General features: G+C 38.4%; 4 protein-coding genes across 4 annotated transcripts; all 4 read left to right on the top strand.

Annotated features, from left to right (window-relative positions):
• Positions 1–2884: 2884 nt before the first annotated feature.
• VCUG_01455 (uncharacterized protein) lies at positions 2885–4203 on the top strand (the record flags this gene model as incomplete). Its single annotated transcript, XM_008076283.1, has 1 exon — positions 2885–4203. One exon carries the CDS (start codon positions 2885–2887, stop codon positions 4142–4144), a length of 1260 nt encoding a protein of 419 aa, XP_008074474.1. The 3' UTR covers positions 4145–4203.
• Positions 4204–6183: 1980 nt separating this feature from the next.
• On the top strand, positions 6184–10059 carry VCUG_01454 (phospholipid-translocating P-type ATPase, flippase). Its single transcript, XM_008076282.1, has one exon. It carries the CDS (start codon positions 6200–6202, stop codon positions 10028–10030), a length of 3831 nt encoding a protein of 1276 aa, XP_008074473.1. The 5' UTR covers positions 6184–6199; the 3' UTR covers positions 10031–10059.
• A 1287-nt stretch (positions 10060–11346) lies between these two features.
• VCUG_01453 (uncharacterized protein) lies at positions 11347–14074 on the top strand (the record flags this gene model as incomplete). Its single annotated transcript, XM_008076281.1, has 1 exon — positions 11347–14074. One exon carries the CDS (start codon positions 11347–11349, stop codon positions 13972–13974), a length of 2628 nt encoding a protein of 875 aa, XP_008074472.1. The 3' UTR covers positions 13975–14074.
• A 1935-nt stretch (positions 14075–16009) lies between these two features.
• Positions 16010–17264, top strand: VCUG_01452 (uncharacterized protein). The gene has a single exon (XM_008076280.1). It carries the CDS (start codon positions 16029–16031, stop codon positions 17181–17183), a length of 1155 nt encoding a protein of 384 aa, XP_008074471.1. The 5' UTR covers positions 16010–16028; the 3' UTR covers positions 17184–17264.
• Positions 17265–17649: the final 385 nt, after the last annotated feature.

The following is a 17649-nucleotide window of genomic DNA, read 5'->3' as shown; positions in this document are numbered from 1 at the left end:
GTGCTTTGATTCCATTCTAAAGTTTTTGGTTAACCTCGATTCATTTGACCATAGAGTTTAGAATTATTTCCGTCTATCCATGACGATGACAATTCTATTTGTGCAGTATATTCACAGAAGATTTGTTATTTGATTTATAAATTGTGAACCTGGTTTTCATTTTATGTGAGATTTGTATTAACGTACCATTTTAATTACCGAACTATTGGGTAACGCCGAAAACAAAAGAATATGACAAAACAAGTATGCGCTGCTTGTAAATTCATTGCACCCGCATTTGTCCGTTCGATTGCTTTACCATATTTCTGCAAGTTGTGCTATATTCTTGTCAAAGAGCTTTTGAAAGCAAAAATATATTCATAACTTATTCAATAAGAATGCGACAGAAACAAGTAACAGTTTCCCTTTGCAAGCAGCAAAAATGTGGTGGTTTCCTTTATGGTTAAAATTTCGGATCGGGGTTAAAATTTTTTTATACCATACAAATTTTTGCCGATAACTAATCATAAGATCTTAATTATATGTGTTTGAATAGTGTGCTATTGATGAAAAATGAGTATTTTTAATGATACCATAATAATTGCTAGTGTCAAGTCATCTTCCATTTTCATTGTAAACAATTAACATCACCACTGGAATTCGGATGAATGGTATGTTCAATATTGAATATTTTGCCTTTCAAAGTAGTATAGTGGCGGTAAAAGTTAAGCATTTGTTGAAAATATTGAGCTTACATTCGCTATAACGTGTTTTGCTAGCCATATCATATACTCCTATTTATCAGTAACGCAGCACTCAGGACAATTCTCTTATGTAATATCTAAACAGAACTGATCTTGCTTGCTGCAACTGTATTTCAATAGTGTTCCCCGTTTTGGTTTTGCGCCAACCATATCTTTTTACTAAATGCGTGCTTATCTGTTCGCACAGAACATCTCCATCTGATACACACTTTTTTGTCAGTTTGAACCGATATTAGTTGCTGCCCTGTGCTTATATTGTTGTGCTCTACATAATACGTACGTTCGTAAGAGGTATCCGGCCATACTAGAGAAAATGCTATGATTAGTCCCAACGAGTTAGGAAAATATTCATTGATATTTGTGTGCTGTCCCTAAAAAGAGATAGCTATCGATCGAACATATCCTGACAAAAGGATAGCATCTCACCTTTCAGGTCTTTGCGCTTCAATAACACAAGACACAAACACTGGCTTGTATAATGCGAATACTCATTAACAGTTTCTTGTATTTTATGGATGTGCTAATAGTAAATCGAAATCAAGAACCAAACTGGTGAATTTGGGAATAAAAAAATATTTCTTATGATTGTTGCTCCACCATGTTTACATTACGAATATTTTTTAACCAATATCGGTGCCAACAACGTATATGTTCTGCAGATTATGATATCAAGTATTATTAATAAATGTATTTTCGTAACTACGCCTGTTCATCGACGAATGTCAGCCTTTTTCGTGGTTATATATCATTATGACCGATTAACTTACCACTTATAGTTTCAAAAATTGGGCGTAATGACTAACACATTCTTAATTAAACCAAGAAACAAGTGAATACAGGTAAAAAACAATAAGAAAAGATGCTTTCAATGAGGTAATATACCAAAGAAATACTATAAGGCTATAAAAAAGTTTATATACCAATGCCTGATCCATATTAGTGAATATAATTTTTTTCTCTTGAAAATATTGTTAATTAAATCAATCCACACTCTCGTACCAACCTTTGTTTCTGCCAATATAATCAACTTTAAAAGATCAAGCATATATTCATTGTAATGACATATTTTTTCGCGTTTGTGTTGCCATACCGGTTTTCACCAAGAAATCAAATTTAGGATTTGCGGTAAGAACCCGTGTTCTTAAGTATAAATAATACAATAAAGCTTTTAAAGAGGTAAAAACACTGTACTCAAGTAAATTTATTCCATTAACGCATGAAGCAAGCTCATAGACACAGCATTCTGTCAACAGCTGGTTTATAAACGCATTGTATCATCCATTTGCTCTTTGAAAAAAGACGCTGTTGAGGGCCTCTCTGCCTCTGGTACACAACACCACAGCTCTTTCAAATAGTAACCGCACACACTTTTCAGTCTGTCATTCTCGTCCTTAAGATATGCAAGTTCTTCAGCACGTTCTTTGTTGTAACTCTCTAATGCATCTAGAAATTCTCCCATTTGCCGAACATCTAATTTCCGCATCACCTTTTCCAGCTCAGAATCAGAAAAGTTCTCAAATTGAATGCGATAGTCGTTCGTGGAATCTGTCATCGTTACGGGGGTAATTCAATTCAATATGCGGTAAAAGTAAAATTGAGAAAAGGTGCCAACAAATTACAAATTAGTACGACCGAAACGTGCAAGCTGTTATCGTGTTCTTCACCAAGAGTAATTTACTTATCTTCCCATATCACTACACCTAACAACATGCTTTTCCGGTCCATTGAGACCGACTTCAGTTGCTAGCCTTTTGTTCGCGGTGTCTTTAAACCCATTTGCTACGCGAAATATCTTCATGTTTACCCGTACCATTGTTTAAGGGTAATATCTTACCTTTGATTAGGTCAAACCAAAATTATTTACCACTCCAGCGCTCCCCACTACGCCATACCAATTATGATGCCCCGTTCAATGTGTAGTTGTATCAGTAGTAATACACATGGCAACTTCATTCACCGTTGATACGATGGTAGCACTGCATCAGAAGAGTGTGTTGTTCAGATGATATTCCCCGTGGTGTTTAATAAAAGGTTTCTGCGAAAAAGACAAAGGGGGTAAATAATTCCAACTCGTGCGATTTGCATGGCTTATCCGTATTTAATTACGAACTCTCATTTAAATTACTTCTTCCCTGCCACCGATGGGTAAACCAATGAATACTTTCTACGCCATCATCTTCCTAACATACTCGTGCGTGTTTTCGTTCCAAAACTTTCTGTTCAATATTGTTAATCAATGTAAATATATCGACTTCCGCTACAATTGTTCGTTGCAGGTATTTAGCATTCTTAACTTCGTTGGCAGCTTTTTTTGGTGCTATATTGCAGATAAACGAGAAAATCACAACAATGTCCTTGCGTTCAACATTTCAATGTACATCGTACTTATCATATTCGTACTGGTAGCAGGTAGGATAACCAACAGTTTGTACCAGATTGTTACGATAACAGCTATCACCATACTTCGGGAGTTTACGCTTGGTGGCATATTGCCTGTGTTCTTTGCTCTTGTTCTGAACTACATGAAGCGAAAAAAAATACACGAAAGCAAACTGGTCGTAATCAACATATTTTCTATCCTGGGAAACGCCTGTGTAATGTTTATTATGCCTGTTATATCGTGCACCGGTATTATAAAGAACGACAGCTTGATGTCACTTATAGTGTGTGTTGTGCCTGGCGTACTTGCAATCGCTCTGCTGCTCTTCAAAGCGCCCAAGTTCATGAAAGACGAGCACACAGGAGCCAGCCACGAGAAAAAAATAGTGCAGATCATATCCACACCAAGTGTTCTGCTGTACTACGTATCTGTAATTACGATCGGCATCTATAAGTGTATAATTTCCAACTTTGTAACCACGTTTTTACAGATAAACGGGCTACAGATGAACAAGATACGTATGTTGTGGGGCATAAGATGCATTTCTGAGCTGCTCACATATATCGCCATACCATACCTTTACTTTGTATCCAACAGCGTTTTGTTCCCGATTTCAATATTTGCGTCAGCGCTGAGCATTTCATTTTACATTTTTTATGAGCTGAACATCGTAACACTGGTAACGAGTGAAGTGTTGAAAGGGGTAGGTACAGCATCGTTCGTGTACACATCAATACTTATTTTTAAATCATATGCCACCAATGATGTGCAAACACAAGTTCAAGGTATCCGTAACAGTGCATACAACGGCTTTTCGTGCATACTTTTCGGTACCCTGGCAGCACTTTTGATAGACCGTGAATTAAAAGACCCTCGAACTGTAAAAAATGAAAAGAGCGATGAAATGAGAAAAAAAATGCTGGGAGTGTTTGCAAATAGTTACTTTTTAATATTTGTTTGTCTAATGGTCACTATGATACCTGCAATTACAGCACGGTTTCTAAAAAAAAGAAACAAATAATAGTGTAAGCGTATTACACGCCTTGGATTACTGCATAGTTTCTAAAATAAAGGAAAAACACTACTTTTATCCCTTTTGTGTTGATTAACACGCGTGTAAAACGTATTTTTTGATTGATATTTAATTTTGAAAGGGGAACAAAGTACCTCTCAGTATTGGTCAAGGAAATCATTTTTAGTTTGGTGGAGCGTATCATACCGTGGATTGCGTTTAAAATAATGTATAAATAATAAAAAGAGTTCAAAGATCTTTTACGTGGTAATACGTATAGTATTGGTGGTATACATGTCTAAGACGAAAATATCATCTATTGCGTGTTATTATGCGGATGTTTTCCTTCAGTGTCAACATTTTAAACAGTGCTTCTACAATAACATTATATGCTGTATTTTCGCAGGAGTTTAACACTTCTGTTCCATCACACATTTTACAGGAGAGTTCAATATTTCGTATCCACCTTTCATTTGCTACTTTGTCTCTCCTTTCCCCATCACCTATCAATTATTGTTCACTCATAAAATGATTATCCACATTAATATTACGCGTAAATAGTGTCTTGCAAACTAATAATTTATTTTCTTATGTTGATCTAAACAAACAACTCATACCTCATCTACCACGTTCGCCCAACGTGCAATTCAGTTTTTTATAAACTCACCGAATCAACAGAAAAATCTATTGCACACACTATGCACAATTCAATAAACACTAGTGTCCGTGTTAATCATAAATCATACGTAATACGCCTCTCCTTTTATACCACGAAATTACTCCAAGTCGTTGGCCAATAAATACTCTGCTTCTGTTTTTATCTCCGATAGCTCAAATGGTCTTAATGCATTCCTTTATTACACTAATACCAATATTTCTATTTGCTAGTTAATACCAGCTACTACGTACATCAAGTAGAAAATAACACACAAGCAAAGAATTGGTTTACTGTACATAATCCACTGCTATATTATGATACTGTCACTTCGTGTATACCATCTTTATCAAATGATAATATCCCACAGCGGTCTATAAACGTATCATTAATAAGCAGGAGGTTCGCAATCGTTTATACTGGCAAGAAAGTATCGTGGCAATACAGTTCCGATCGGTATGTTTACTAATAGGTAATTAAAAAGCTAATTTACCCAATGTTTGGGAGTGGATTCGATAAATTTAACAGAATTTAGCTACCAAAATATATTCAATATACTGCCTATATAAGCTCCACCAAGTAGTATAAACCCTTGCATTTATAGAATCCACAAATGTGTCAGATTGTATTTCCAATTTTCTGTTGCTTATCGATCCTTTTCTTTAATACATTTTCGTATAAGTTTTATTAAATCGGCTCATTTTGTACACATTACTTTATTTCCATTTTTTCTCACGTATTTAGCTCGGTACTTTATCTCTTAAATCAATCAATTAATACTTTTTTGCCTAACATTTTTTATTTTCTTAATAATAGTAAAAACCGTAATTAATAACAAATTAGTGATGAAACACATTCTTTGTTTAGAGATCTATTTATTTATTTTTTTGTTAATCCATTATTAGTACTTACTTACGCACAAACAGTCAACATCACATCTTAACTTGTATATATGAAATTAAATAAAATCCTGCTCATCTATTATTTTGATAGATTGTGTATCTTTCTGTGAAGTTCAGCATAACATTTTCCATTTCCTCAATTTTGATACTATTTTTCATAGTTTAACATTTATTTTCCTTCATTGTACAAACCTTAATTAAACTGTATGACCTGGTCTTCACGTAATAATCACTCTTAACCCATTATTTATTCTTCCTCATTCATCTTCTTCAAAGTCATTCTCCAATTTTGTAGTTCCTAACTCACCTCTTGGCCTGTCAAACCCTCTAACCCTAAATTAAATGAACCCTGACAAAATTCTTTTTTCTGTCCAACCATTCTGCACGGCTCCGTTCTCTCTGGCCAGTGATTTAATTGGACATTTAACCGTTTCAAAAAAGAACTGCACATAAATAGAAAATCTCCTTTTACAAAACAAAAAAAGCGAAATCACTTCCAAACCCATCATGAAAAAGCAAGAAGATGTCGTATTCCGAACGATAACAGTATCAAAACCTATAAAACACACGTATCCACGCAACATAATACGCAACCAGAAGTATTCATGGTACAGCTTTCCATTCATAGTGCTTCTCAATCAGTTCAGGCATTTCTTCAACGTGTATTTCTTTTTCGTAAGCTTTTCGCAGCTTATAAAGACGTACCGTGTAGGACCGCTGATATCGAACATAGCACCGTGGTTCTTCGTGCTGTTCCTTACACTTGGCAAAGAAGCTGTTGATGACATACAGAGGTATGTTCGTGACAAGGAGGCAAACTCGGAGGAGTACAAGAAGGTTACGAGGGACGGTATTATGGTGGTGCCGTCCTCTACGTTGCAGGTTGGTGATTTGATTGTGCTGGAGAAGAATCAGAGGGTGCCTGCTGACATGGTAATTCTGAAAACGCATGAGGAAGAGGGACAGTGCTTTATCAGAACCGATCAGCTGGACGGAGAAACCGACTGGAAGTTAAGAAATGCTGCGGCGTCAACACAGGCACAGGATACTGCGCATTTATTTAAGAGATCCAAAGAGATGACGGGAATGCCATCTGTTATGGGGAGCTTAGATAATTTGGATGAAGGACCGGTCCAAGGATTAGATAAAGAGGTGGACCATGAACTGGATGACGAGTTTGATGAAGAGAAAGACCGTGGATTAGACCAGGGGCTAGATCATAGGCCAGGTGAAAGGTTTGATGAGGGAAAGGATGATGGATTAAACAGGGGAGTCGACCGCGAGGTAGACTATGTGTCAAATGAGGGATCTAATGAAGGATTGAACGAGAATTTAGACAAGAAAGTAGGTCTCGGTTCAGAACAAGGAGCAAATTATAAGTCAGAGGGCAGATCAAAGCATGGGACAAACCAAAGCTCAGATATCAATCAAGGAACAAAGCGAGAATTCAACCAAGGATTGAGTAATGCTGGAATGAATGAAGAAATGAACGAAGAAGTAAGTAAGGAGAAGAGAAGCTTTGCTGAAAGAGATGGGAAAACAAGCACTGATGGATCGAATCTAGAAACAAACGTGAAAACTACCCGTAGTAACAAAAACGTGAGCGAAAAAAACAATAAAAGTATAAATACTGATAGATCAAGCATGAACAAGGGAGGAGCTGACGGCTCGTCCGATGAGATTCACGAAGTTGAAGTTCATGATATGGATGTAGCAGGTGGGAGAGATGAGCAAGACGGAAACGAAAACGGTAGTAAGGATGATGACGATCAGAAACACAAGAATACCAATGAAACAGGTGCAAGAAGTGAGCATCCACGCTCAACAGTCATAAAAATTGAACGGAGCATACGGCGTACTACGTCCAAAAACATGCTTGTAAAGACGGACACATCAGAACTGTTCAACAGTGATATCGTTATTTATGCAGACAAGCCACACAAGGATATTTACAATTTCATTGGTCGACTGACTGTGAACAGGAATGGGGGAACGAGTGCTGAGCCGCTCAATCTCGATAACGTAATTTGGATGAACACTGTGCTTGCAACACAGGGGGTGATAGGCTGTGTGATATACACAGGCAAGGAAACCCGTGCAATGATGAACACCGCACAGCCCCGAAACAAGTTCGGCAAGATCGAGGAAGAGATTAATTACTACTCCATTCTGCTGTGCGTATCATCGGTAATAGCAGCGTGCATTTTCCTGTTCTTCTCGGGCATTTCTGCTCGCTTTGATGTGAACCTTGTGCGGTTCATCATCATTTTCTCTTCTGTCATTCCGATCTCTCTCAAGGTCACGATCGATGTGGCTCGCATGTTCTTCTACTCGAACTCAATTATGAAGGATCAGGACATACCGGGGTGTATCGTGCGCAACAGCAACATACCGGAGGAGCTGGGACGTATCACATATCTGCTGAGTGATAAAACGGGCACGCTCACGCGCAACGAGATGGAGATGCGCAAGGTGCACGTGGGCACGATATGTTACACAACGGAACTGAATAACGAGATAACAGAGATAATACGTAAGAAGATGGGCAGGAAACACAGAAGAGCACGTGATCTGGGCAGCAAGGTGTTTGAGCTGGTGCGTGCGCTTGCTCTGTGCCACAACGTTACACCTGTGGAGGAGGACGGTAAACGCTCGTATCAGGCAAGTTCGCCCGACGAGATCGCGATCGTGCAGTGGTGCGAAGCCGTGGGTATGGTGCTCGAGAAGCGTACGAAGGATAACGTGGAAATATGCATCTTGGGAGACACCGTGAAACGATACGTGATACTTCACGTGTTTCCGTTTACATCCGATACAAAGCGCATGGGTGTGCTGCTGCGCGATGAGGACACTGACGAGGTGTTGTTCGTGCTTAAGGGCGCAGATACGGTCATGCGCACGATCGTGGAAAAGAATGACTGGTTAGACGAAGAGGTGGACAACATGGCGCGAGAGGGGCTGCGCACACTCGTGATTGGTGTGAAACGGCTAAAAGCGGATGAGTACGATGCCTTTGAAAGCGCGTTCAGACAGGCAAACCTTGCAATCAATAACCGTAACGAGGAAGTGCAACGCGTGGTGTGTTCGCTTGAGCGCAATCTAAAACTGCTCGGACTCACAGGCGTGGAGGACAAACTGCAGGAGAATGTGAACCAATCACTTGAGAATCTGCGCAATGCCGGCGTTAAAATTTGGATGCTTACAGGTGACAAGGTCGAGACTGCCATTTCAATCAGCATTTCATCACGGCTGTTCCTGAAGCGTAATCGCTACGAGGTGCTGCAGGTCACATCACGCGAGGATGCATGGCAGCAGCTGAGCATGGTGAAAGAGAAAATGATCAACTACGTGATCATCGACGGGCGCAGCCTGCAGATTATGATCGACAATTTTATGAGCGAATTCATAAAATTTGCTGCCACGCTCGATGCGGTCGTGTGCTGTCGATGCACGCCCACACAGAAGGCACTCGTTGCGCGCAACCTGCGCATGCTCACATCGCATCGCGTGGCGTGCATAGGAGACGGTGGTAACGACGTGTCTATGATTACCGAGGCAAATGTAGGCATCGGCATTGTGGGCAAGGAGGGCAATCAGGCATCACTTGCAGCAGACTTTTCGATACTTAAGTTCTCGGACGTGACCACGCTGTTCTTCTGGCACGGTAGGAACTGCTATAAGGGCACTGCCAAGCTCATCCAATTCATCATCCACCGCGGAACGATCATCTCAGTGATGCAGGGCATCTTCTCAGCCGTGTTTTTGTTCTCGCCCATTGCGTTGTACCAAGGGTTCATCATGGTGGGCTACGTGTGCATATACACAATGTGCCCGATGTGGTGTATAATCCTTGACAGGGACGTGAGCAAGGAAAACTGCTTCAAATATCCCGAGCTGTACAAGGAGATGGTGCACACGAAGCTTCTGTCCGCGAGCTCGTTCGCCAGCTGGAACCTGATCAGTTTTTATCAGGGCTCGGTGATAATGATCGCTACTTTCTTCATGTTCAAGCACGAACTGCTCTCAATCGTAAGTATTACGTTCAGTTGTCTGGTGCTCAACGAGCTGCTGGTTGTTCTTCTGATGGTGTCGTCGATCAACCGATGGATGATCCTTTCACAGGTTGTTTCTTTGATTGCTTATGTGCTAAGTTTCGTGTTCCTGAGAAGTGAGCTGCGCTTGCCGTCTGACTTTAAGTATTTTATTGGATCGGTAGCACTTATCAGTTTAATTGCGATTGCTTTTTCTGTTGCTGAAAGACTCTACCTCAAGTATCTTAGGCCGCCGTCTTACAGTAAAATACAGAACGCCAATCTTGGATCGCTTACGGGCAAGTAATTTGATAAATAAATTCACTTTTTCGCATAGTACGTGTTTGTATGGTTTTTACGGGATGTGAATGGTGTAAGAGAAAATAATAATGGCATGGTGCCATGGCAAGTGCTAAATACCGGCAAGGTACGCGTAACTAAACGATCTTGTTTAACAGTGGTGGGATAAAGGGGCACGTATGGATTCTAATGCAATAGCTATCAGCAATGCATGTGTGAATTAGATAATCCTATCGTATAGCAGTGGGGTACGCGGTAATGAGTGAGCAAAAAAGTGCGGTACAAAAAATTGAAAAGTGCTGATAAGAAGCATTGGTGAAAAGTACCAATGAATAAGAAAGTACGCACGTAGAAAGTCAGCAAATGACGAATACAAGAAATATTTTATAAACTGAGATGCTGTGTAAATTTGATTTGCTTAAAAATTTTCAAGCTAAAGATGGACAGGTACTGTTACAGGAAGATTTACAAACAAAATTTAATTTATCAAATATACTTTCATACACAATGAACGAATTCTCGCTAGAAGTTCGTTCACCTAGAAATGGGTGTTTTATTCATCGTTGATATTGAGGTTGGTAGCTTTAACAGGTATTACTAATGGCAAGAACGGTGTAGCAGCGTTTGTTAATGGCATATTATTACAGTATTGATGGTTTATAACGATGTTATGGAGTTGATTTGCTAGTATTATGCAGTAATACGGTATTACCTTTTCAATTGAGAGGCATGTTAGTTATGATCAGCGACATAGCACCAATTTGTCGAATTAATTGTGTTTATTGAGTTAGTAACTATGAGAAATTGGTAAAATTGTAGATTTATTATTTTACAGCGGTACAAATATGGTATGTGGCAGAAAAGGAAGAATGATAGTTACCTTTTACAACGAGAAATAGAAGCTATGGATATGTTATTATAGTGGGATTATCCAGATTTACACAGTTCAAATATGACCATTCATTAGTAATACGGTTGGTACGTACTACGAGTAACTAAAATGTTTTTCAATAGATTATACGAATTTAGAATAATTACCACATACGTAAAAAATTACTTTCCAGGTAGTCGTATTGTTATGGCAAATGCTCAACTTAATTGGTTGTCAAACATATTTTTTGGCCAAACACGGTGATAAATCGAGTTTAATGTGTTCTATTGACAGCATTACGCACGTAAATACGTATGTACAACGTATATGAAGACATTTTATGCTTTCTAATCGCGTATCACGTTTCGTTATTCCTTTTGATAAGAAAATTGGTGTGAAATACGGATATAAAAATAGAGGAAAATAAAAATTAGCATGAACAGAAGGGTTATATGCTTTTATGGTTGATTCAGTTTGTGTATGCAGCATTTCCTTCGGATAAGATAACAAATAATGGTGCGTGTAGCACAACAGGAGGTAAACCAAGAATGGTTTTTGACGTACATGTGGATGAAAGAGGCATCAATGAGTGTTCAAGTGCAGGTGCTATGGATAAAAAAACAGAGAATATGGAGGAAGGTGCGGAGAAAATGGATTGTTCTGATGTAGGTACTGTGTACAAGCAAACAAGCGAAACTGAGAAAATGGATTGTTCTGATGTAGGTACTGTGTACAAGCGAACAAGCGAAACTGAGAAAATGGATTGTTCAGAAATGAGAGGAATATCTAACACACCTAAAAAAAAGTTTTTGAACAGGTTTAGATCGGCAACAGAACATGAGAATGACGTGAATAGGGATGTTGGCAATGAAAAAACATGCAACAATGCACCTAACGACGAACTGAGTTTTGATAGAACTAATAAGATACACCCGTATGCGTATGATATGCGGCAGCGCAGTTCGAGAACACAAACAATACCAACGGCATCGTTGACTTGTTCGAAAGAACAAGAAATGGAGGATACAGTGACCGATAATTCTATTTTTACACAGCACTCGTTTAAAAGCGTAAATATCGATAACAATGATGGAATGAATCACAAAGATTGTAAGACCTCACTCCCAAGTGTTTCGCAAATTAGTAAGGGTGCCGGAAAAACTGAACCATGTATGGAGGGAGAAACATCGTTGGTGTGTTCGTTGATAAATGAGAAGATCGGTACTGGTATAAACCGTGAAGACCATGGCAGCAGAGATATAAAACGTTCCAAGGAATGGCGAATACCGATGGATGTAAGCATGGAGGTAATGCAGTCAAAAAGTGTGGTAACACGTGTTGATGAGAGACACACGGAAGAACACTCAATGCATGTGGATGAAAATCACTCGGAGAAACGCTCAGAACATGTGGACGAAGAGGATGGATCAAAGAATCCCCATGGGCGAGTTACAAGTCCTTTCACATTATACGTCCGTGTTTTGGAAAATTTTTGGGGTTGTAGTGGGCACTGCCTCTCTGATAATGACAGGACACGCGAACAAACATATACACAAAATAAAAAGAAAACATCAGCGGATATGACAGGAGATCATGCTAAAGATAAACGTCATGCACAAAGCATCTTTGATGCTATTAATACACGTGATAATACTGAATGTTTGATGGATGACGAGGAGGAGCACCCGTTTGATCGATCTAACATGCGGTATACAAAGAATGCCAAGCAAGCTTCTCAACGAATTGAACAGGTAAAGACACGTTTACGTACGTTCATAACAAGTGGAGATAATGTAGTAAAAGAATCAATGGGTATATTTTCGTGGAATATAGATAATTTACTGCTTTTTGAGCTGATAAATAATTTTCGTCACAACAATATAGACGATATGGAGGAACTTATCCGCCAAAGGAACATGCTCATCGAAATTTTAACACTGAACAATTTTTGTCGCAACACTTTTGTAGGCTTATGCTTCAAATCATTGTTTGTCAACCAGGCATACATATTTGCCAACCACGAACTCGGACACAAGCTTGCCATTTTTCCCGAATTTTCGTGGCTGAGCGATGTCATAAATAAAACGGATGTAAAGCAATTAAAACATAAAACTGCAGATCTGGTTGTGGCATTCTATGTAATGGGAAAATTTGAACAATTCATGGAAGCGATTGTGCTAGAATATACTTGCATAAGGAAAAAAGATATGAATAGTGATTATAGTACAAAAGAAAAGGTCATAAATGGGAATGACAATGCATTCAGGGTTAAAAGTGTGATAAAAAGAACAAAAACGGTAAATAATGATGTAAACATGGAAAGCGATGGAAACCAAGCATCCAATAACAGAAAAGATGGCAATGTGAAAGGTAAGGGTTACCGTGCAGGGCATAGCACAGGTGAGTACATGCACCCGGCCGAGTACGAAGAATGCACTGTGAATGAATCTCGTGATGAAGAACCGATTAAAAACCACAAACAAGACACGAATGACCAAGCAGTACACAAGAACGCACAAACACATATCATTTACTTCTTAACACAGAATCAAAATTTAAACAAATTATTTGTGCGCGAGTTCTTCATGCTCTATCTCATCAATCTGTTTCTTTCTGATTCGTATTTTATGATGGCCTACGAAAACATAACAAGGCTCAGTTTTGACTACTTTTACAAGAGGGAAGGTTATAAAATTGTTCTGAACAAGACAAGCGATAGCTTTTATGATTTTATGTTTTTTAATCTGATGATTATAGTGCCTACGTTACATCGCTGTGATGTTATAGACCAACTCATCAAAATGAACAACACTTCGTACTTACCAGAAGAATTTAAAAAGGCATACACAGATATGCTCAAAAATCATGTATTAGCGTCTAAATTCTGCACCAAATTACGAAATAACCTGGTGGGCACTGAATCATCGATGGTCGACGCATCGTACCATGAGCAAATGGAAAATGTGTACACGTCAAGGAAGTTTGTGTATGCCGGTAGTATCACATACAATTTACTGGTACATGCATTTAATCTTGGCTACGATTTGTGCGAACGTAATAGGCCAAATAAGTTTTTTTAGCGCAGATCCAGCATATAGCAATTATTTTTTGTGCTTTAGCGGTTTGAAGATGATTATTCGTTTCTTGTGGTTTTATCCAGATTAAAAATATAGTTTACCATGCATCAGTGCTTTGTATGTACACGCACGTATTTTATGTGTGAGTGCTTATCACTACTGCCACAATATACATTCTGTATTAATACCTTGTTCACAGAGGGATTAAGAATTGAATCAACTTTACAGAGCTGTCTCACCGGATAAAAAGACGAAGATAATAGAAAGCTAAGTTTGTTCACCATGGTAAAAGGACAAACTCAAGTAATTCTTCATGCTGGGTTTAGCTTTCATTTGTTGAAGGTCTGTTCAACTCTCGGTTTACGACCACAACAGTAGGATATAGACATAGGTAATGTATTTTTCTCAACAACTATACCATCTGGTGCCTTGTCCCATGATAAGCCGTGTTTGAATGCTGTATTGATAATCTATAGCTTGTTAAACAGGACTAGTACTGCTGAATTCAGAATCTCTAAAATCAATAAAAGTGGTTAAAGACTGTATTTAACGACAAACACCGTTGAAGAGAACGCAGTTGCACCTGTTAAGAGATGATTATTTGTGCCAGCATCAGATAGAGCTTCTTTCAGGAATAACAGCAATATTTTAGTTCCAAGTCATCGGGATGTCTATTTAACAGAGAAGTACATAAATTCAGGAAGTATTCGTTTAGATTAAGCTTATTGGTGTGAATAGTGAATAGACTTATAAGTTTTGGATAAAATTTGTTGGTTTGGTCCCTGTCATCTTTATGTCACTAACTTACAGAATTTGTTTCGTACAAGTACCACCATACAATGCTAATCGTTCATTTCTTGCCAACCCTATGCTTGTCACATCATTCAATACGTGTTTAATTTCCAATTTGTTTTCTCGAATTCAACAGACCTGCCTTCACATATTCTCCAATCAGGCATGTTCATACAACATGACAGGAACACCAATTTCACCCAAATGGTAAATTCTTAATCTTCGAGCTACGTGTATGAACAAAGTATTACACCAATAGCTAAATCATTTTACACTCTCATTCATTTTTTATTTTAATTTTTGTCTTAAAAGTGGTGCAATAAATCGTTTCTAGGCCAAATAATTCTTTTATAGGAATTTTAATATAAAAAAGAGAAATTTTAAATGAAAAATTTGGCAGCACTGGTGTGGAGGGAAGAGTCATAGACAAAAATCAAGAAAGTACATAATTGAATTTATGGATAAACAAATACGGTAAACGTGAATGCTGTAGACAACAAATAAGCACAGCTGTAAAGCATCAAAAAATTATTGCACAAAACGATTCTCAATTTAAAGTGATAGTTAAGATGGAGGAACAAAGTACGGTAGATCAGAACTACTCGTATAAAATGTTATATTGTGCAAAAAGGTAATAATTGCACAAATAATTCCGTAAATGTAAGCTTGGTGATTAAACATAGAACGTACGAATTGATTCATACTTTACACGTACAACATAAGATTAATACCGATTATTCGTCATATTGCTAACCTGTAACGTAGTAATTACTAAAACTGTGCACATGGGTGTGTTACGGTTTGGTATAAAATATCTTTTTATATTTAAGGTACAGATCGTGTAATTTGATAGTTAACAATTCCGTTTCGGTGCGGATGGTGCCTATTCGCTTTGCATGGTTAATTACGTACTATGTCTTATTTTTTGAATATTGTTCTCCCAACCACCCAAACATACGTATAAACTGCTTTTGTGCTTAAGCTGAATATAATAACCTCAATTCACGCCATGCACCTAATCCGATGCGTATGCACACTATAATGTAACAGATATGCAATGCTCTTATACCAAGCAACAAATGCTATTTCCATATTACACTGCAAAATATGCTTTCTAATTCAACTTATAGCATTTTATGTGTCATGCTGCATCACTAATTTGTAACATTCATCAAATGCACAAACAACATTTAATCATACCATTTATTTTTAAAAATCATTTTATTTTATGTCTACCCCTACAAAACAAAAAATAAACGTTGTAAATGGCACAGCAAGCAATAGTAAAAACACGGATAGGCAATAAATATGAGGGTACGTTCAAATCATTCGACCAGGTGGAAGGAACAATAGTGCTAGAGGATGTACGGCTGTGCATACACAGCATAAGCACATACACAGATGGCAAGCGTAGTATTGACAGCTTGCCTATTATCAGTACCGTGAACAGCAAAGTGTTTTCGTTCATCGTGTTTAAGTTGAAGAGCCTTACCTATTTGGAGATTGATGGGGTGCAAATCAAGACGAATATGTTCATGGGAAGGTCTGATGAGGAGCATAAGACTAGGATAAATATGGAAAATGGATGTATAAACAAGGCTAAACAGGTGGAGGAGGGTGTTTTATTTGGTGTACAGGATTTTGAAGAGAAATTGAAGTTATGTAAGCGGGATGGCGAGTTTGATGGAAGGTGTTATGAATTGGAAGGAATAAGTGATGGTGTTATGGGCGAAAGTGACAGCAGGAGTATCGGAGTAGATGAGGTGAGCACCATTGCTGTTGTTACTGTTACCGATACGGGTATAAATGAAGAAATGAAGAGCGGTAAAAATGAAGGAATGAGAAATGGTAGGAGCGAAAGAATGAAGAGTGATAATAACGAAAGAGCAAGAAATGGAAAGAGCAAGAACAATGCTCATGAAAAAATAATGGACGAGAAGGACGTGTCGTTCAATCTTTCATTTACCGATGAGGTGCTGGCAGTGATGAACAGCAGCGAAAAAAAAGATGATAGCAGCGAGAGTAGGAGAGCACGTGACAAGAAGGATTTCCGCGAAAAAAATGAAAGCTTTAGCTACAAGGGCAGCATTGACAAAGAGAAATACGCAAGCAAGCGCAATCAGCACACTTCTCCACGATTGAAATACGCCCATTCGTATGAAATTGATGCTTCGAACAACGAGCACAACGACGAGTCGTATTTTACGAATCACAGCGAGGGTAAGCCGCGCGCAAGGCACCCTAAAAAGGCAGTCAGGCAGGAAAAGAAGCGATCTTGCGAAAAGGACGCTTACGGACTGAAGGGCAACGTGCCCAAGAACGACTTTGATTTTGCTAACACGGAATCGATCGATAAGATTGAGAGCGAGGTTGAGAAGAGCACCGATAACAGCAAGAAATCATTCTTTGATGAGTTTTGACGTTTACTTGTGCTTGTCCTGTATATAGAACACATTTTAATATTTTGTATTTCATTACACACATAGATTTGCAGAAGCACATGTTTTTAATTAAAATATTTGCTCTGCCATCGTTTCAAGCGCTGTGAGCGGCTACCTTTGTTCTTCCTGTTTTGGTCATCTTTGGTTTCTTCAACACTTTCGTTTTCAAACGTGTTTTTGAGATTATTATCGATCTTTTTGCTGTTGCACGAGAATAATTGATCGTGAGCGGTGATATCGACCGTATTACACCGGTATTACCGGTCATAACGTGGTAGCAACTCAGCTTTTGATCGATCATTTTTTCGTCAAAAGCAATTTACCTGCTTCAACGCCAGCAACACTCCAATAAACACGCTTTTCAGATCAATTGTGACCGACCTTCAGTTTGTGATTATCACCTCCTGTGCAATTGCACCGTACCCGGTGATGTAGCACAATAATT

The sequence above is a fragment of the Vavraia culicis genome (assembly GCF_000192795.1).
Source record: "Vavraia culicis subsp. floridensis unplaced genomic scaffold supercont1.22, whole genome shotgun sequence".
In the NCBI taxonomy this organism is placed as follows: Eukaryota; Fungi; Microsporidia; family Pleistophoridae; genus Vavraia; species Vavraia culicis.
This window is presented reverse-complemented; position numbering and strand designations above follow the sequence as displayed.

Bases quoted from the DNA above. Each gene is read 5' to 3' on its own strand.
- VCUG_01454 (XM_008076282.1), top strand. From the start codon at position 6,200: ATGAAAAAGCAAGAAGATGTCGTATTCCGAACGATAACAGTATCAAAA.
- VCUG_01452 (XM_008076280.1), top strand. From the start codon at position 16,029: ATGGCACAGCAAGCAATAGTAAAAACACGGATAGGCAATAAATATGAG.